Below are 20,830 nucleotides of genomic sequence, written 5' to 3' on the forward strand. Positions count from 1 at the left end.
GCGGCCATGACCGAGAACAATGGATTTTACGTGGTAAGTCTGCTGCCACCAAGCGTCCAAAAAGTCTCCCATTGGAATGTACACAGCATACACTGTAAAAAGCAGTGACATTTAATGACGGCACTTTACCTGGCACCCTAGCTGCCAGATAAAATGCCGTAAATTTCACGGTAGAAGTTTTGCAAACTACCCCTTTAAGGCACAATACAAATCTTCCACTGTAAAATTTACGGCACTTTACCTGGCAGCTACCAGGCAGCTATTTTTTACAGTGTTAGACACAACACTGTCAGTAACGTTTTTAAGAATCAAACTTTGAGTGGTGGTAAAGAGTGCTATTTTGTTTCATTAAACCGCAGTACTTAGAAGTGAGAAAAACAAAACAAAAAACAATGCATTAAATCCATCCAAAGCAACTGCTGCACTTCCAACCAAGTAGGGGCCTAAGCAATTATTGCCATTAACTTGAAAAGTGATTAGCAAGCGTGATAATCTCCTTTATAAGCATCACAGGAAAATGCAAATATTCTCATAGATTGTCGTGAAAACGTTACAAATTCAAAACTTGGTTAGATGCATTAAAGGCAGTGGACGCTATTGGTAGTTACTCAAAACAATTATTAGCATAAAACCTTACTTGGTAACGTGTACTGGGGAGTTGTTGATAATATAAAACATTGTGAGAAACGGCTCCCTCTGAAGTAACGTAGTTTTCGAGAAAGAAATGGTTTTCCACGAATTTGATTTCGAGACCTCAGATTTAGAACTTGAGGTATCGAAATCATATCTGAAAGCACATAACTTCGGTTGACAAGGGTATTTTTTCTTTCATATAGTTATCTCGCAACTTCGACGACCAACATAGGTTTGTTATTTTATGCGTATGTTGAGATACACCAAGTGAGAAGACTGGTCTTTGACAATTACCAATAGTGTCCAGGGTCTTAAACGATACAAATTTAAAACTTGGTTAGATACATTAAATATCCCCCTCCCAACCCCCGCCCTGCTCAAGTATGTTTTCTTGTCAGGCCACGGTAAAAGCTATTAATTGAATGTCACAGCACTGTCCAGTGGAACACAATGCCTACGGATAATGCGTGGATGATGCAGCAAATGCATCCTCTGAATATCTCATGTCCAAACAATTATTTGTTGAACTTAATGTAAGAGCTGAGTCCATTTGTTTTTGTTTTATGCAAGGAAATAATTACGCGATGTTGTTGATTAAATGGTGTTAAACTATTTTTGTGACGTCACTCTATTGTTGAAAGTGTAGATTCGTACGAATCTACACTTAAAGGTTGTAGACAATATTGGTAATTACTCAAAATAGTTATTAGCATAAAACCTCGCTTGGTAACGAGTAATGGGGAGAGGTTGATGGTATAAAACATTGTGAGAAACGGCTCCATTTGAAGTGACGTAGTTTTCGAGAAAGAAGTAATTGTCAACGAATTTGATTTCGAGACCTCAGGTTCAGAATTTGAGGTCTCGAAATCAAGCATCGAAATGCACACAACTTCGTGTGACAAGGGTGTTTTTTCTTTTATAGTTATCTCGCAACTTCGTCGACCAATTGAGCTCAAATTTTCACAGGTTTATTATTTTATGCATATGTTGAGATACAGGAAGTGAGAAGACTTGTCTTAGACAATTACCAATAGTGTCCAGTGTCTTTAAGTGTAAATTCATTGCAAACTTAAGTAAATAGTTCAACTTGAAAAATAACACCGTGTACCTTCCCTTTAAATAACATACAAAACATAGCTCCACACATAAGTTTCATGAAAAATACCGAGCGGTTTGATAACCCCCCCCCCCCATATAGGGGTATCATGAAGCGCTGCACAAGAAAAAGTGTTATCTTATCATTCCACAGGTGCACATTTGAAACTTTGCATGTTGGAAATACGATATAGAATGGTTTGCGGTAACACCATGTAATGATCTCTAATGAGTTGGGGTGGTTCTGAAAAGAACCGTGGATTTCAACTCCAATATAACTTTAACCAAATCCACCGGTTTTACCATGACCTGGTTGCTCCATTAGAATTACTGACCTGAACAGCCGGTACGTCATAACATTTATTTCATCTGACTTGATTATTAAACAAGTTTTTATCCAACGATCATTGTATACCTTCATCAATCTTTGTTTTTAATATCTGTTTCATTATTAGTGTTGGTTTAATTAAACAAACCAGCAGAGGAGAAAACCCCCTGGTCCGAAAAGTTGCCTTAATTACGAAAAAAAAAAAAAAAAATACCACGCTGTTTGTTATGAAGATCTACCAGAGCGCAACTCTATGTCTTGACAACTCCAACTCCAACACGAGCAGTGGACAAGTGCTGTGACTGATTGCCTCAACAGACGATGACAAAAAAAAGTAATATCAAGTTTGTCCAAGCGCGCAGCCTCCGCCGCAATCGCCAAACCATGTTCTGGAACGTTAGTCCCCTGACGTTGTTTGATTAACTGAACTTAGGAGATGGGGCGAGAAGACATGATCATTTCCTATAAAAGGAGTTGCAAAACACTCATCATTTCATTCCAGGCTGCAAAGACAAGTTCGTTCTCTTCAGTACAGAAACACAACCGGTAAGTTGATCGATTTGTTTTTTCTTAAACTGTAAGGAAACAGACGGATTGTCAGTCGCACTTCTTGTTCCGTCCACAATTTGTTTGCATTTTTGGGGTCGTTTTTTCTTCTTCTTCAAAAGGACTATCTGCGTTAAACTCGCGGATTTTCTTGCTTTTTCTTCTATGATAGTTTCTAGTTTGCTTTATACGTATTCATCCGTTCCATTTTTTATATTTTTTATTTTTTATATTCTTGATCTGATTTTTAAATTCCGGGTACACGTAAAGTTGACTTCATGAAAAATTTGTCGTTAACAGTGGAACAACTCCCCTGTTTTAAGAATCGATAACTATTATGTGACATTGATCGTCTTGCAGAATCTCAACCATGAAGGTACTTATTCTGTTGGTGGCCATTGCCGTAGTCGCTGCTTCATTTGAGCTTGAAGACTTTGTAGAGACCGAAGGTGATTTGATTGCCAAGAGAGCATACGACGACCTGATGGAGGTCTCCAAGAGAGCACGAGGAAACAAGGGAAAACCATACTGTACGTTTGCTTGAGTTTCCATCTGTTTCTTGTAAATCTGTTTTTGTTTCTGTTACCCAAGAGACGCTTATCAAACGTATCCAAAACATATTCATCCGTATCCTTGACAACAATGTAATAATAATAATAATAACCGTATTTTTAACGCGCCTTTTGCCAAAGGATATAAAGCCCCAGGTATTATTACTGCAAGGAGTGGGACGAAGTTTGAGATAATTACAAGACCCAATCCTTAGCACCATGTAATGGGTTACAAGGTGCTGTGGCGCAATATGCTGCCAATCCAGCCAGGAACACCGGGGTGATGAACCCCTTCTCTTTACAAAAAGTGAACTGGGTTCTTTCACATGCGTTTACACAACACATAGGACCAACGGCTTTACGTCCAATCCGAAGGACGAAGCAATGGTTAGGTGTCTTGCTTAAGGAAGGACGCAAGTGTCATGCCTGGGGATTCGAACCCACACTCTGCTGATCAGAAACACCAGAGTTTGAATTCGGTGCTCTTAACCGCTCGGCCACGACACTTCCCTCAAGCTACTTCCGCAGCCTCACTCTGAAATCGTAGATCAAATATGGATTTGATTTTCAACTTTTAAATGTGTTATTACAAAATTTTACTTTAATTGGGTGTGGTGTTTTTGTTCTTGGTATAACTACTCACAAAATTAATAATCATGAAAGCTTTTCTGGTATACAGCACTGCATATTGAAAAACAAACTCAGAAACACCTCACTGCAAAGAAATATTTTTCAGAGAGAGAGAGAGAGAGAGAGAGAGAGAGAAAGGGAGAGGGGGAGAGAGGGGGGGGGGGAGAGATTCAAAAACATTTCTGTAAGAAACTTTTTTCTTCTTCTTCAGATTGTGTATTCCAATTACGTATTATTCTTCCTGCGTGGACATAACCGCTCCGGATTTTTGGCAATATCTCAAAAATGCTACCATCTTTTGAAACGAAGTTTTCACTGGCTAGTTTTACTGTATATATTGATATTAATTTTAATATGGAATTCAAATAATCGAGTATTCTCTTAGAGTTGAGTGAATCCTGAGCCGTTGGGTTGGAGATGCACTCAGAGAAACTGACATACGATTGGGATTTTTCTTTACAGCTTGTGTCAATGACTATGGACAGGACTGCGCATGCTCAGACACCCGTGGTGGCAAGAAGAAGTACCTCGTCTGCAACTAGATTTAAAAAGGTACGTGTCGGTTTTCTAATACGCCTCTCTTAATATTTATGCACGGGGTACGTCACAATTCTATCCCAAAACGAGGCTATGGGCGCAGCCACTGTAAGATGTGGCGGACGTGCGCCCATAGCATCATTTTGTGTAAGAATGATGACGTCATGCATTAAGAGAGGCGTATAAGGGTGTCAAACTGAAGGGAAAAGAAAGACTAGACTTTCAGGATGCACGGACAGTGGACATGTTAATTCACGGTTGCCCGAGTGGTTGGGCTGCTGGAATAGTTATCACAATGTTGTGGGTTCGATTACTATCAATCGAACCGCTGATTTCACAATGACCTGAATAAGTACCGTCGTCTAGTGTTGGAATAATTACCATTTCTTGATCTGAGCATTTCATTGACATAAATCAAATGAGTATAACAAGAGTTTGCTTGTAGCCAAAGTTATGTGTATATCTCTTGTGGGATTTTGCCGAGTTCCCTTTTGCTAGATGAGTATCTAAACAAACAACAAACGAACAGACAAACACACCAACAAACACCCCAACAAATTGTTGTGTATGCTGCAACCAGTTGACCGAAATCACATTTTTTAATAACTTGTTAATTTGTTTGTGAGCAAAAACAGCTGAACAACCATTATATTTATTTAATAGTGTACAAGGGTACTAAATCCTCCTTTTTCACTGTTCTTTCATTTGACAGATTTACAACAGGACTCGATGACCGGATACGATATTTTGTAAAATAGAAAGACTGTTTTGACTTCATGATTAGGGAGGGAGGGTTGGTGGCCGTGGGCGGGCAAAGGTGAACTCTGTAGATTGCTTGTGGTAAGGTGAAATCATAACAGCCCTACTCAGTAGTGAGAGTGTCAACCAGAATTGAAAATATTGCCCAAATGACTCTTATAGTTTACAACCCAAATATTTAGAGATGTTTTATCAAAAACAAGAAGGTTTTGGATTGGCTTGAGCACGACTTTATTTGGTTTGATTTTAAAAAGAAATAAGTTATCGACATGGAACAGCTGTTGTAACCAAAAAAGTAGTAGGGATGAGAGGAAACTGCCGTAATGCTATACAGCCTCCCAAATATTAATTTCAAAACAAAATATAATGCAATGTTTTGTAAAGTTATTGAAAATTGAGCGGGGTCATACCAGAAAAGAATAAAATACTCAATAAATATATGCAAATCAAATTGTGAGATGTTGTATTTTGTGTAAAAACTGTACTGTGTAAATCTCGTTTGGAATGAGCATGTTGAGTTGTTAGATGTGATGATGTTAAATTTTAAGTCAACGCCCAAACACCCTTAGACATCATCAGATTACACCATCAAGCACGGGCACCTCAAGTAATCCCAGATGAGCACACGGACATGAGGCAGATTTGAAAGGCATATCCTACAAAGAACACTTTTCCAGAGTCGTCTTTTCTTCGCGAAGTTAACTTTTTCAAATATTGTTCACTAGCCAAGTCCCCCCCTAACATATCGGAGACTTTGTACCCCTCCCCTGTTGAGCCCTCCCTTGTTCTGAGATCAACGAAAACATTCAACACTATTGGTTGGATACACGAACCGCCCCCCCCCCCCGCCAACTGATGTCATTGCACGCCGTTTGTCCCCGCCCCACCCCTCAGGCCACTTGACCAACGAAAATATCTCGGTGAAGGCTGTTCGAATGCCACCCACAGCACTGCCCTCTATAACAGTTAGGCATATACATGTAGTGAGGGGATAACGGATGCAACAATTCTTACGAGTAAAAGTCCGTACAAGATATTTAAAATAATGTTGACCTAATAAATGAAAGAGCCGAATCCAATTAATAATTACCTACAAAACCAGTATTGGCCCAGAAAAGGTTTTCTATACCATTTTGCCAAAATGGTGTGCCGCTTGAAAACCAGTATTGGCCCAGCAGAGGTTTTCTACCATTTTGCCAAAATGTTGTGCAGCTACAAAACTAGTATTGGCCCAGAAAAAAAAGTTTCTTTACTATTTATTTGCCTAAATGGTATGCAGCTTCACACCAATATTGGGCCCAGAAAAAAAGTTGGCTTTACTATATTTGCAAAAATGGTGTGCAGCTTCAAAACCAATATTGGCCCAACAGAGGTTTTCTGCCAATTTGCCAAAATGGTGTGCCGCTACAAAACCATTTGGCCCATAAAAGGTTTTCTATACCATTTTGCTGGATTGACGCCGGTACAAGCCAACATTGGCCCAACACTATTATTGTTTGCTGGGTTAGCATCAAAGGAGAAGTCGGACGGTTTTAGCAAGGGAGAAGGCTGTTAGAGCATCGATCAATAACCGAGGGCAAGAGGGATCGTAAACGCTCCTACCTACCACCGATCATAAGACATAAGTAGACTTAAGAAAACTTCATTGCTCACACAAGTAAAACAAAACCCACCAAATATAAAAATGTAACAACAGGCAGATAGCACAAGAATAAAAGCATATACTACCCAAACAGGCCATGTATATACAACAATATAAAAAATATAGAGAATAATTTATGTTAAAAATATGCAAAAAGTGTGAACCAGCACTTATCTTTTATACAAAGCGTTAAAAACGTAATACCCGTGGGGAAAAAAGAGCGAAGATGACGGTTAGTGCGAGCAGCTGGCAGTCTCATCCTATAACTTCTTGGAATAATATGATCAGTAAGTTCACCACGAAGCGGGTGGCTATTATCGTCTAAAGTACGACGAAACAGACTTGTCACCCGCTTGTGCGGCACCTAAATGTAGCCCGACCACATTTAGGTCAGGCTACATTTAGGGCTCGGGCTACATTTAGGTGCCGCACACCCACTCCTGGTGAAGAGAGTCCACCGACTGCAAACACACCCCCGTCATTCTCCCTACTTTCCTCACCAGACGATCAATCATATCTTTATCCCTTTTCAAAGCGTTCCCTCCCCAGCCCGTCACACACTAACTCCATACCCCACAGATCACCGATCTTTGATACGTCGCTGGAAAATCCAGAATCTTCCCTGTGGCACTTCGGTACTTCGGCAATAGTGTCGGGAGTGCCAATAGTTCTCCATACTGCCCATCATCCCTTTAAAGCCATTGGACCCTTTCGGTACAGAAAACAAAAGTTCACAGATTTACAAATAACTTACAGAAGGTAGTGGTGAAAGACTTCTCTTGAAATATTATTCCATGAAATACTTTACTTTTTGAGAAAACAGTAAAACAATATCAATTCTCCATAGCGAGAATTACGGATTTATTTTAAACACATGTCCTAACCACGGCGAAACGCGCGTATACAAGGGTGGGTTTCCCCGTTATTTTCTCCCGACTCCGATGACCGATTGAGCCTAAATTTTCACAGGTTTGTTACTCGATAAAGAAGTTGTGATACACGAAGTGTGGGCCTTGGACAATACTGTTTACCGAAAGGGTCCAATGGCTTTAAACACAGATATTGCGTGTACCACGCAGGTCATCCACATTTTTGTAAACCAAAAACTTCGAGATGTGTCCGAATATTCAACAAGCATACTCAAAATTCGTTCCGCCATTAGCCCGCCAGTTAACATACTCCGAATCCAGTGCATCAAAAATGAAATGTATTTTGTCACCTGATCTGATCCCCAACCAAGCCTTTGCCAAATACTTCAAAATATTTCCCCTAACCGTGGACCGGCTTTTTCAAATACACAATTCATCTGGATTTCTAACCTGACTTGGTAATCATAAGAGGGTGCATTGTTTATTTTTTTTTCAACCACCTTTGTCTATTTGTCTATCATTCTGTCTTCATCTTCCTTCAAGTACAGTCCCTTTCAAAAGTTCGGAGACTCCCGAGTAATGTCGTACTCTGCGCGATGCAAAGGGTGCAGGTACGGGAAAGCGTATGTAGAGAGGAACTGGGTGGTGAAGTGGATGCGAGTAAAACAAAAGGCAACAGCAATATTTAGCGGAGCGGCAGCGGCATCAGTCGGCTCCTGAAAAACTTCCAGGCGCAGGACTGATACAACCGAGGCTGGGAGGGCATTCTATAAGCAGACGCTCGACAAAATTAATAACTGTGTTGGTAAGAAAGTAATTTACAGTGTTGCTTTCTGTATTGGAAATGGTGACCTCTGGCAGCTTTGCTAGATGACGGGAGACATCTTTGGAGAAGGCTCCTCTCTCTATGAGCTTAATATTTTTGTTGAATTACCCATGGGTTTGGTTCAAGTTGTTTTCCGCAAATGTGGAGTGAATACCTCACACATTTTGTCCTTATTTAACCTATGGTCGAAAGTGAGGATAACATTTTGTTTTTTTTAACCAACCCAAACGCTAATTCACTTATTGTAAAAACAGCGCAATAGACTAATGGCACTTGACACTATTGGTAACTACTCAAAAGTATTATACGTATAAAACCTATGGTAACGAGCAATGGAGACTGAGCTGTTAATAAAACATTGTGAGGAACGGCTACCTCTGTTCAAAGTAAGTAACTAGCTTTCCAGGAAGAAGTAATTGAATTTGAGTTCGAGACCCCAGAATTAGATTTCGAGGTCCAAAAATCAAGCATGTGAAAGCACACCACTTTGCGAGACAAGGGTGTTTTTCTTCCAATATTATTATCTCGCAAATTCAACGACCAATTGAGTTCAAATTTATAAAGGTTTTTTTATTTTGTGCATATTAAACAAATTATGTTCGAAGACTGGTCTTTGAAAATTACCAAAAGTGTCCAGTGTCTTTAACAGCAAATTTAATTTCTCCAACAAAGTTAGGCAAGTAGATTCAGCTCTTTCATTGATGAGGTCAACATTGTTCTGACTTGTTTTTGTCCCACTGGTCTCGAAACGTAGTTATCCGTCAATCCTTCACCGTAGACCTATAGGTTTGTTTAAAGACGCTGGACACTATTGGTAATTGGTAATATCTCAACATATGCATAAAATAACATACCTGTGAAAATTTGAGCTCGATTGTTCGTCGGAGTTGCGAGATAACTATGAAAGAAAAAACACCCTTGTCACACGAAGTTGTGTGCTTTCTAATGCTTGATTTCGAGATCTCAAATTCTAAACTTGAGGTCCCGAAATCAAATTTGTGGAAAATTACTTTTTTCTCGAAAACTACGTCACTTCAGAGGGAGCCGTTTCTCACAATATTTTATACCATCAACCTCTCCACATTACTCATTACCAAGTGAGGTTTTATGCTAATAATTATTTTCTTTGGGCAAATAGATATTTTCTTTGGGCAAATGGGCTGGGGGTGGGGGGGGGGGACGATGGCATTTCACGTATCCAACCAATTTTTGTTGATTTCTTTTTGGTAATATCTCTAGGGGCAAAGTTAAAAGGGGAGGGGTACAATGTTTCCGATCAGTGGGGAGGTGGGGGCCAGGCTTGTGAAAATTACTTTGTTAAACAGCTACCCAACTATGACGTTTTGAGAGTGATTACGTAACAGGGCTTTTCGCAAATCTCTCAGAAAAGCGCTGGATAAGGGTATTCGAAATGACTGTTTTTTTACACAATTTAAATCTATTTATAATCATAATATGACCCGATTTCCTTATTCATTGTAACCATTTAAATGCACTTCAGTAAAGTTCACGACTTGACATTTTCGTTCAAGCTGGTCTTTAAGAAAACGGAGTTCGAAAAGGTTATTTTTGCGAGGAAAAGACGAACCCCTCGAATTAAGTGCCTTTTGAATGATATGCCTTTCAAATCTGCCTCATGTCCGTGTGCTCATCTTGGATGACTTGAAGTGCCTTTGCTTGATGGTGTAGTCTGATGATGTTTCGACTTAAAGTTATATATCATCACACCTAATAGCTCAACATATGCTCATACCGAACGAACGAGATTTTACACAGTTTTTACACAAAATACAAGATTTCACAATTTGATTTGCATATTCATTGATTATTTTATTCCTTTCTAATATGACTACCGGACAATTAAACAAAATATGCAATGTTGTGTTAAAGTTAATATTGTGGAGGCTGGATTGTATAAGGGTAAGCTCAAACCATCAGTCCTACGTGTTTGATAACAACGGCTGTTCGATGTAGATAACATTTTAAATCAAGCCAAAAGTAGTGTTCAACCCGATCCAAAACCTTGTTTTTTTGTTTTTGCTTTTTTTAATATTTGGGTGAAAGTTATAAGTCATTTTTGAGAAATGTTATTCTCCCTGGTTGATATTCTCAATCCTTTTAGTAGGGTTTAAATGATGTAACTTTACCGCAAACAATCAACAGAGTTCACCTTGGCCTGCCCACAGTCACTAACCATATCCATCCACCTCATCCTTTAAGACAATAGCAACAAACAGTCTTTCTATTTTACAAAATATCGTATCCGGTCATCGGGTCCTGTTGTCCATCCTGTAAAATGAAAGAACAATGAAGAAGGTGGATTTAGTAATCGTTTTCATCAATATGTAATGGTTCTTCAGCTGTTTTTGTTAAAATGACCGAGTAATAAAGTAAAATGTGTTTTCGGTTTACTATTGGCAGTACCGGTGTGCCATCGGCTTAGGCTACGGGCTGTCAACTCGGCTGCTTAAGCCAGAAGCCACTACAACCACATTCACGCCCAAACTATCACGGCCGAGTTGGATGCAACTACAATTGAGATATCCAATAAAAGTAATGCATTTTTGGGGGGTTGTAGTCATGGTTTAATCTGCTTAAAAAAACCCATGTTATACTGTTCAGAGAACTTGAAGTACGACCGGGTTAAAGTTGTTCCAACTACACTTTGATTCAGCAAGTGTTGAGTCCGCATAATGACGAAATTGCTGCCATTGGAATACTGCGACAATTAGGTCTACACTGGCAATAATTTGTTTGCTTGTCTATAATGATGTTCTCGTCCAGTGAACTCGGCAAACTCACACAAGGGACAAAAACAACAGCTGGCTACAGCAACCAATCTCATAATTGGTTGTATTACCTTGATTTTGAATTGCGCACATCAAGACATTATTAATAAAAAACTAGACGACATTCAAGTAATGTGAAATCAGCAGTTAGCTTGGTGTGTTATTGAACCCACAACCCTATTTTTTGGTGAATGCAATTCCTGCAATATAACCACTTGATCACGGTGCATTAAAATGTCCATATCTGTGAACCATGTAAGTCGAGCACTTGTTTTGCTGGATAACTTTTTGTTCTCAGTTTTACACCCTAATTGTAAAATGTACACGTACCTTGTTTAATCTAGTTGCAGACGAGGTACTTCTTCTTGCCTCCACGGGTGTCTGAGCATGCGCAGTCCTGTCCGTAGTCATTGACACAAGCTGTAAAGAAAAATCCCAATCGTATATCGGTTTCTCTGAGCGCATCTCCAACCCAACGGCTGATGATTCACTCAACTCTAAAAGTATACTCGATTATTTGAATCCTATTCACAAAATGTAGATACACAGTAAAACCATCAAGTGACAACTTCATTTGAAAAGGTGGTTGCGTTTTTGTGATCTGGAGTGGATTATCAACGCAGGAAGAATAGTCCGTAATTGGAATACACAATCTGAAAAAACATTTTTTTAAACAAGTTTGAATCTAGCTCCCCCCATCTCCCCCCTCTCTCTCTTCCTCTCTCTTAAACCACACTTTGAAGTGAAGTGTTTACACAAAATGCTAATACGACATCAACATATGCAGTGTTTCGAACCAATAAAAGCTTTTATGTTCATTTTTTTTCTGTGATTAGTTATTCAATAACAAAAAGCATTGCCAACTACAGTTAAAAAAACAAAAAAAAAACCAGAAATTAAATGAATAAGATTTTTACGATTTTTGAGTGAGACTGGGGAAGTAGCTCGAGGAACATCTACATTGTTGTCAAGGGTACGGATTAATTTGTTTTGGCACGTTCGATACGCGTCTCTTGGGTAACAGAAACAGAAAAAGATTTACAAGAAACAGATGGAAACTCAAGCAAACTTACAGTATGGTTTTCCCTTGTTTCCTCGTGCTCTCTTGGAGAACTCCATCAGGTCGTCGTATGCTCTCTTGGCGATCATATCACCCTCTGCAAAGTCTTCAAACTCAAATGTAGCAGCGACTACGGCAACGGCCACCAACAGAATAAGTACCTTCATGGTTGTGATTCTGCAAGCCAAATCGTCGTCAAATGATAGTTATCAAAACAAATCGAGAATAAATAAAAGAGTAAACAAATATGTTTATCTCATAATAAATATAATAATTCTGAAAAAAAAAAAAAAAAAAAGTTTCGGAATTTTCTTAAAAATGAATTGTAGGTAAAAGTTGAAGAAGAAGAAAACAAAATCGTTGCTACTAATTTCTGAGTTCTGCTAACAATGTATTGTTCTAGTAGGTTTTGAAAAAAAGGAGCACGAGATATTTGTCCAGGGGTCGATTCCACAAGGAACTTTGGAATATCCCTAACCTACGACTATAGTCCTATAGGAGATATTAAAAACTGAAGGCTTAGTCTTCAGTAACTCGTCCTAACTCGAAATATAAGACTCCTCTTAACTCCTTGTAAAATGCACTCTTGTTTCAATCGTTATACACATTTTTTTTATTACGAACATATTATTTATTGCTATGTACGCCTAATATCAATTTAACGGAGGCTATATCTTGTTCCATCTTTAAGACAAACTGTTCCTTTTGAGAATAAATAGCAACTTTCATTTCGTCCTAATAATTTCAAAGAAATAGTATGAACTACGAAACAAGAAACGTGACCGACGTTACGTCCGTTTTATTACAATTTAAGTCAAATAGAGCAATCAACTTACCGGTTGTGTTTATGTACTGAAGAGAACGAACTTGTCTTTGCAGCCTGGAATGAAATGGTGAGTGTTCTGCAACTCCTTTTATAGGAAATGATCATGTCTTCTCGCCCCATCTCCTAAGTTCAGTTAATCAAACAACGTCAGGGGACTAACGTTCCAGAACATGGTTTTGCGATTGCCGTGGAATCTGTGGGCTTGGGCAATTTTGTTATTACTTTTCCATCATCTGTCGAGCCAAACAGTCAAAACACTTTGTAGGCCCGTTTGTCAGCTGAATTCTCGAACGAAAAACCAACAAACAAACTGGATCACCTGCATGTAATGTGACACACACCGGCGCTCAAGTTTCAAGAAGTAAACTTGTTTTGTAGAATCTATCGACATGTATCGTTTGCAGGTTTGTAACTGCTGATCAGAAAAATACAATCGTTTAAGCTGTTTTATAAAGAAAAAACACTTGAACGAGGGCAGAAAAGGGTATAGTTTTCTGAAACTTATTTACTAGTGGTCCGTCCATGAAACCAACAAATTGTTTGGTTTTTGAAACCACCGAATTATAACCACGACTAATGTTGCTTTTCATTGAGATTTGCGTCATCAATCGCTGCCAATTCGTGTATTGTCATAGGCGGGAGTGGCGTACGCATTGACATGAGTACAGCACTATTCTTTCAGCTTTGTCGAAAGGAAAAATCCTTTCAAAAGTTAAAAATGGCAGCCGGTTTCGCGAGGGCACTTTGGTGGTTTTGGAGTCTTGCTGAGTGGGTTTTTGGAACACTGGTGGTACCGAGAGGGATTTATATTGACGAAGCAGAGGTATACTCTTCAAGAATAATCACTGCTGGTAATAATATAGATAGTGCAGAGGGAACAATGGATACAACATCTTTGGGAGCAAAATAAAGTGCTTAGCCGATGATATTATGTTAAGGAGAATGGACGAAAAAGTGTATAGAGACTCTCTGACACAAACTGTGTCCCATTGGTTATGTACAACAGTTTCAATGAATTGGGTTTCTCAATAGTAACAATTAACACTATAATATAGTCTATCTAGTCTCGTATACGTTAACAAACGACGGTTGGTCACATTTTTAATTTATTCAACAAAAAAGGGGCATTATTTGGTGTATGCAACTTAATCAAGCACAACGTCAGTTTCGTAAGCTAACAATAAATTTTGTTACTATACAAAGTGATTTTTTTAAACTGATTTCTTTTTTAATTGAAAGACAACATATATTCAGCTAATGTTTTGTTGCACGTCATGCTATCTTTGTAGTTTGGAAAGACAGTATTGTCAAGTTGAACTAATGAATATACACTCAACTGTAGATTATGTCACGAATCTACAGTTAAGTGTAGATTCGTAAAAATAATCCACACTTTCAACGTGACGTCACCTCAACCAATACTTAAAAAAGGGATGCACACATGGGATACAAATAGATGTACAGGTCTACCCATTAAAGCCCCATCAAGAAATACAAGTAGGAAATGGGGTTTAAATCCGGCAGAACTCACAAAGGGATAAAGGGAACTATTAGGCGATTTGTGTATACGCGGACGAAGAGGGATTAGTGTGGTTTCTTGGAGGTACGATGGTTGTGTAAATGGGATAAGGTGGCTCATGTGTTTGGTGATAAGAGTGTGGCTTGGCCGTGAAATCTCAGTGACCTTATTGGACAGAAGTTGTAGACACAATGAAGTGGTGGGAGGTATACATTTAGTGCACTTGGCAGTGAAATCACCAAAGCGACTTGATCAGACATGCAGAGATTTAATAAGTAATGAACTGGAGGGAGATTCCAACAACCTGGTTGGACAAAGATCTTTAAAAAGACATCGTAAAAGTTGGACAATGTCTACATCTCCAAATTGGTTGAAGAGGAGAAGAAATGCAACATTACATTACAAAAGTACGTGTTAAGCCCAAGGCTACATAACAACCCCAATAGATTGAAAACAAACCATACTCCAGAATCTTTATTTTTACTTTGGTACTTCTTGCGAAATCGAACACTGGTGGAGTGCGTCATATCACAAGCATGGAATCCAGTTCGGGTTGTTGACTTCCGCTCAGACCAATCAAAACACAAATATTGAAAGCTTGCGTCACTGCACGTTTATCCAATGAAATAATTGTATCCAATGAAATCACTGGTTCGGAAATATAAGTTTCTGACCCTTTCTTGCGGATAAAGACAGGGGACCAGTTTTTAATAACTTTAACCAAAGCGCAGCGGAACAAGTGCTGTGACTGATTGCTCCAACAGACGATGAAAAAAAAGTAATATCAAGTTTGTCCAAGCGCGCAGCTTCCGCAATCGCCAAACCATGTTCTGGAACGGTAGTCCGCTGACGTTGTTTGATTAACTGAACTTAGTTGGAGATGGGGCGAGAAGAACTGGACATTTCCTATAAAAGGAGTTGCAGAACACCCATCATTTCATTCCAGGCTGCAAAGACAAGTTCGTTCTCTTCAGTACAGAAACACAACCGGTAAGTTGATTGCTTTATATGCTTGTTCCGTGGTTCGTATCATTAAATGACATTATTTTGACGAAATGAAAGCCATGTATTTGTTGGACTTTTTGTGTTAACAAAATCAAGCCTCGGTTATGATTGAAGGCTGACAAAGCAAACAATAATAATCTCGTAACATGTGTTTAAAGGAACACGTTGCCTTGGATCGGTCGAGTTGGTCTTTGAAAAGCGTTTTAAAACGTTTGTTATAAAATGCATATGATTCGAAAGATGTTTTAAAAGTAGAATATAATGATCCACACAAAGATTACTCGAAATTGCGTGGTTTTCTTTTTACCTCGTCGACAAACACGGTCGGCCATTTATGGGAGTCAAATTTTTGACTCCCATAAATGGCCGACCGGGTTAGTTCGCAAAGTAAAAGGAAAACCACGCAATTCGAGGCAAATTTGTGTGGATCATTATATTCTACTTTTAAAAGATCTGTCTAACCATGTGCATTTTATAACAAACGATTAAAAACGCTTTGTATAGTCCAACTCGTCCGATCTAAGGCAACGTGTTCCTTTAACATGTCAAACAATATTATTTGGACCTTAGGAAACTTTGCATTCCTGGACAAATATCTCGTGCAATGATTTTCCTAAAAAAGACCGTAAAAAAATACACTAATACACATGTATATATGACTCAAAACTTAGGAGTAATGCATTAATTTGTACTTCTTTAACTTCTTTAATTTGTTACAATTCATAGTATCATAAGCACAACCCGAAAATGATTTGTACGCGTTTCCACCCCAGTTTGTGGTCGTATTTATTCATTAATTCTTATATTTGGTCATAATAAGGCAGTGGACACTTTTGGTAATTACTCAAAATAATTATTAGCATAAAACCTCACTTGGTAACGAGTAATGGGGAGAGGTTGGTGGTATACAACACTGTGAGAAACGGCCCCCTCTGAAGTGACGTAGTTTCGAGAAAGAAGTAATTTTCCACGAATTTGATTTCGAGACCTGAGATTTAGAATTTGAGGTATCGAAATCAAGCATCTGAAAGCACACAACTTCGTGTGACAAGGGTGTTTTTTCTTTCATTATTATCTCGCAACTCCGACGACAATCGAGCTCAAACTTTCACAGGTTTGTTATTTTATGCATATGTTGAGACACACCAAGTGAGAAGACTGTTCTTTGACAATTACCAATAGTGTCCCGTGTCTTTAATTTTTGTATTATTTATTTATCTCTCAGAATTATTAGTTTGACCATATATTTACGTTATTTGTTTACCTATTTATTTAGACATCCATTTCAGGTTGTTTAGTTTACAATATTTGATTTGATTTAAAAATCCGGTTATACTTGAGCTTATGTAGAAGTTCACAATGCAACAAATCCCCCGTTTTAACATTTTGACAACTATTATGAGCAGATGATTTTGAACTATTTTGTCTTTTCTTCAAAATGTACAACTTAAAATTGTCATTATAATCTGAAAAATTTCCACAGAAACAGGATTTTAAACCAACACATTTTTTCCTCTAAATTGTTAAAAACCTGCTAGGTTTCGAATAAATCTGTTTAATCGCACATTTTGTCATGTTTGAAGTCGAAGGGAAAACCCAACAAGGGAAACACAAAAATATCCCCTTCTTTTTCGCCTTGGTTTGTGCACCCGTTTCTTACTTTGTTCTCCCAGAAAAGAAAAGCAGCACAATTTTAATAATTTGAAACCAAGTTGAAGAAAAGTTGCTGTGTATTACAGGAACAAAAATTAGAATTGAAGTTAAAAATTAACCTGTATGTGACATTGTATTGTTTTGCAGAATTACAACCATGAAGGTACTTATTCTGTTGGTGGCCGTTGCCGTAGTCGCTGCTACATTTGAGTTTGAAGACTTTGCAGAGGGCGACATGATTGCCAAGAGAGCATACGACGACCTGATGGAGTTCTCCAAGAGAGCACGAGGAAACAAGGGAAAACCATACTGTAAGTTTGCTTGAGTTTCCATCTGTTTCTTGTAAATCTTGTTCTGTTTCTGCTACCCAAAGAGACGCGTATCGAACGTATCCAAAACAAATTCAACCGCAACCTTCACAACAATTGTCTGTATTGTTTGAAGCTTTGCATGGTGTGGAGACATGGGAAGAAACTGTAAATTAAGTAAACTTCCCGGTACAACCATGTGTAAACCTCCCGAAGACCAACAGAGTGTACCGTTCGAACGTCGAGACCAAACCGGCTATACTCCGAGCCAACACCCAAACTAATATGGGCCCAATTTCATGGCTCTGCTTACCGCCGAATTCTCCGCTTACGATCACGATTCCCCGCTTACGTACAAGCGCCGAAATTCTGCGCTAGACTTGTAAATAAGGTAGAATACCTATAGTAATGTGAAGTACGCACGCGCAGAAGCCAAAATTCGCCGCTAACCCGTGAAATACGCTTGCCGTAAGCACAAAATTCCCTGCTTCCGTAAGCGTCGATTCTGTGCTTACGGTAAGCAGAGCCATCCAGTTGGGCTCTGTTCACAATGGTTGTACCTGGAAGTTTACTATTTATTTAATAGTTTCTTCCTAATATAGATATCCCTCAAGTTACCTCTCTAGTCTTACTCAACAATCGTAGAAATAATATGGATTGATTTGATTTTCCGTTTTTAAAATAATGTGTTATATCCAAATTTAGCTTTATTTGGTTTTGTTTTCGTTTGTTCTTGATACCCCCAACAACTACATAACAGTTGTTCCTTATTTGGAAGCACTGCAGCTGCCGATAATGTATTATGTTTTGAGAAACACTTCCTTTCGGAGGAATATGGTTTTAGAAAGTGAGACCTTCAAAACAAATTCAATCCAGATTTTCGGCAATTATCTCAAAAAATGCTATCACCTTTTGCCATTCAATTTTCATTAAAAGAACACGTTGCCTTGGATCGGTCGAGTTGGTCTTTGAAAAGCGTTTGTAACCGTTTGTTATAAAATGCATGTGGATATAAAGATGTTGTAAAAGTAGAATACAATGATCTACACAAATATGCCTCGAAATTGCACGGTTTTCCTTTTACATCGTCGACTAACACGGTCGGCCATTTATGGGAGTCAAATGTTTGACTCCCATAAATGGCCGACCGTGTTAGTTCGCAAAGTACAAGTAAAACCACGCATTCTCGAGGCAAATTTGTGTGGATCATTGTATTCTACTTTTACAACATCTTTCTAACCATATGATTTTATAACAAACGGTTACAAACGCTTTTCAAAGACCAACTCGACCGATCCAAGGCAACGTGTTCCTTTAAACGCGTTCTACTGTACAATATTTACATTATGTGAATAAAAATGATAATGGAATACATTTTTCGAGTTTGGCGATTCCCTAGCCGTTGGGTTGGAGAAGCTCTCATCGATAAACTGATATACAATTGGGATTTTTCTTTACAGCTTGTGTCAATGACTACGGACAGGACTGCGCATGCTCAGACACCCGTGGTGGCAAGAAGAAGTACCTCGTCTGCAACTAGATTTAAAAAGGTACGTATCGGTTTTCCAATAAGGGTGTAAAACTGAAGATAAAAAGTTAGCAAGCAAAAAAAGTGCTTGACTTACAGGGTTCACCGACATTTGGCATTTTAATGCACCGTGGTCCAGTGGTTATCTGCAGGAATTGCAATCACAAGGTTGTGGGTTCAATAACATACCAAGCTAACCGCTGATTTCACATGACTTTTTTATTGAAATTTATAAGTATATTTTGTCATCAAGTTTTGAATCACAGTTTCTTGATGACGTGCGATTCATAATCATAAACATTAAACCAATTGAGAGAGATTATGTTTTAAAAAGAAGTAAAAACAACATTGCAAATGAGGTAAAATAAGCGTTTTCTGCAGTAATGGCAGTCGTGCAGTATTTAATACCGGCGAGGCATCTCAAGGGTATACTATGTGCGATTGACAACCAATACATTTATGTGAACGAGTACTAAATCCTCCTTTTTCACTGTTCTTTCATTTTTACAGATTTACAACAGGACCCGATGACCGGATACGATATTTTGTAAAATAGAAATACTGTTTTGACTTCAGGACTGGGGTCGGTGGGTAGGGTTGGTGGCTGGGCAGGCCGGGAAGAACTCTGTAGTTTGCTTACGGTAAACTAAGAGCATTTAAACCCTACTCGGTAATGAATATCAACCAGGGGTGAACAACATCACTCTGATTCTCATTATAGTTACTTTACAACCCATATTTTTTAGAAATGTTTAATCCAAACAAGAAGGTTTTAGATTGGCTTGAACACGACTGTAAAATTGGTTTGATTGAAAGTTTGTTATCGACATGGAACAGCCGTTGGACCAATGTAGTAGGGCCTACTGGTTAGAACTAATACCATTATGCTATCCATCCTCCCAAATTTACAATTAGCTTTAAAACAAAATATGCAATGTTGTGTTATGTTTGAAAATTGACCCGTGACATATCAGAAAGGAATAAAATACTAAATGAATATGCAAATCAGTTTGTGTAAATGTTTTTTTGAATGAGCATGTTGAGTTGTTAGATGTGATTATGTTTACCCTTAAAGCCTAAAAACTATTATACATCATCATACTACACCATGCACTGGACATTGCCAAAGAACAGTCTTCTCACTTGGTGTATCTCAACATATGCATAAAATAAGGAACCTGTGAAAATTTGAACTCATTGGTCGTCGAACTTGCGAAAGAATAATAATTGAAGAAGAACACACTTGTCGCACAAGTCGTGTGCTTCAGATACCTTGAATTCTATATCCCAGCTTAGGTCTCGAATTCAATTCAAATATTTTAGTGAGAAATTACTTCTTCCTCAAAAACTACGTCACTTCAGAGGGAGCTGTTTCTCACAACGTTTTATACTATCAACCTCTCCCTATTACTAGTAATCAAGAAAGGTTTTATGATAACAATTATTTTGAGTAATTACCAATAGTGCCCACTGCTTATAAGGACGACAGAGAACATAATTTATTCACTGTCAAATCGCAACTTTTGGGCGAATTCATCGCGAATTTCAAACATTCGTATTCGCAAGATATTCGCCCAAGTGTGAGAGTATCAATACATTGCCTTCATTGGGAACGTCACGTAATGCGGAAGCTCTGACAGATAATTTGTGTCCCCCTTTAATTGAAAGGAAAGGTTCAATTGGACGGAATCAAAAGGTTGAGTTGATGACAGGCAGGTGGTATCAA

General features: G+C 38.5%; 3 protein-coding genes across 3 annotated transcripts; 2 read left to right on the plus strand and 1 right to left on the minus strand.

Moving 5' to 3' along the window:
• The first annotated feature begins 2,504 nt into the window (after window positions 1–2,504).
• LOC117304586 lies at window positions 2,505–5,530 on the plus strand. The gene is made up of 4 exons (XM_033789115.1): window positions 2,505–2,602; window positions 2,963–3,132; window positions 4,246–4,335; window positions 5,033–5,530. The coding sequence occupies exons 1-3, from the start codon at window positions 2,508–2,510 to the stop codon at window positions 4,323–4,325; spliced, it is 345 nt and encodes a 114-aa protein (XP_033645006.1). The 5' UTR covers window positions 2,505–2,507; the 3' UTR covers window positions 4,326–4,335; window positions 5,033–5,530.
• A 4,690-nt stretch (window positions 5,531–10,220) lies between these two features.
• Window positions 10,221–13,165, minus strand: LOC117304558. The gene is made up of 4 exons (XM_033789084.1): window positions 13,102–13,165; window positions 12,279–12,442; window positions 11,536–11,625; window positions 10,221–10,705 (listed from the first exon to the last, which is right to left on the minus strand). The coding sequence occupies exons 2-3, from the start codon at window positions 12,430–12,432 to the stop codon at window positions 11,546–11,548; spliced, it is 234 nt and encodes a 77-aa protein (XP_033644975.1). The 5' UTR covers window positions 12,433–12,442; window positions 13,102–13,165; the 3' UTR covers window positions 10,221–10,705; window positions 11,536–11,545.
• Window positions 13,166–15,508: 2,343 nt separating this feature from the next.
• On the plus strand, window positions 15,509–20,109 carry LOC117304570. The gene is made up of 4 exons (XM_033789094.1): window positions 15,509–15,600; window positions 17,416–17,579; window positions 19,037–19,126; window positions 19,615–20,109. The coding sequence occupies exons 2-3, from the start codon at window positions 17,426–17,428 to the stop codon at window positions 19,114–19,116; spliced, it is 234 nt and encodes a 77-aa protein (XP_033644985.1). The 5' UTR covers window positions 15,509–15,600; window positions 17,416–17,425; the 3' UTR covers window positions 19,117–19,126; window positions 19,615–20,109.
• The last annotated feature ends 721 nt before the right edge of the window (window positions 20,110–20,830 follow it).

Source organism: Asterias rubens, chromosome 21 (genome assembly GCF_902459465.1).
Source record: "Asterias rubens chromosome 21, eAstRub1.3, whole genome shotgun sequence".
Lineage (NCBI taxonomy): Eukaryota > Metazoa > Echinodermata > Asteroidea > Forcipulatida > Asteriidae > Asterias > Asterias rubens.

Excerpts from the sequence above, each read along its gene's own strand:
- LOC117304586 (XM_033789115.1), top strand. The coding sequence starts at position 2,508 with ATGATCATTTCCTATAAAAGGAGTTGCAAAACACTCATCATTTCATTC. Across the intron at positions 2,603-2,962 it reads TCAGTACAGAAACACAACCG|AATCTCAACCATGAAGGTAC; the intron begins GTAAGTTGATCG and ends ATCGTCTTGCAG. Across the intron at positions 3,133-4,245 it reads AAACAAGGGAAAACCATACT|CTTGTGTCAATGACTATGGA; the intron begins GTACGTTTGCTT and ends TTTTCTTTACAG.
- LOC117304558 (XM_033789084.1), bottom strand. The coding sequence starts at position 12,432 with ATGAAGGTACTTATTCTGTTGGTGGCCGTTGCCGTAGTCGCTGCTACA. Across the intron at positions 11,626-12,278 it reads AAACAAGGGAAAACCATACT|CTTGTGTCAATGACTACGGA; the intron begins GTAAGTTTGCTT and ends TTTTCTTTACAG.
- LOC117304570 (XM_033789094.1), top strand. The coding sequence starts at position 17,426 with ATGAAGGTACTTATTCTGTTGGTGGCCGTTGCCGTAGTCGCTGCTACA. Across the intron at positions 17,580-19,036 it reads AAACAAGGGAAAACCATACT|CTTGTGTCAATGACTACGGA; the intron begins GTAAGTTTGCTT and ends TTTTCTTTACAG.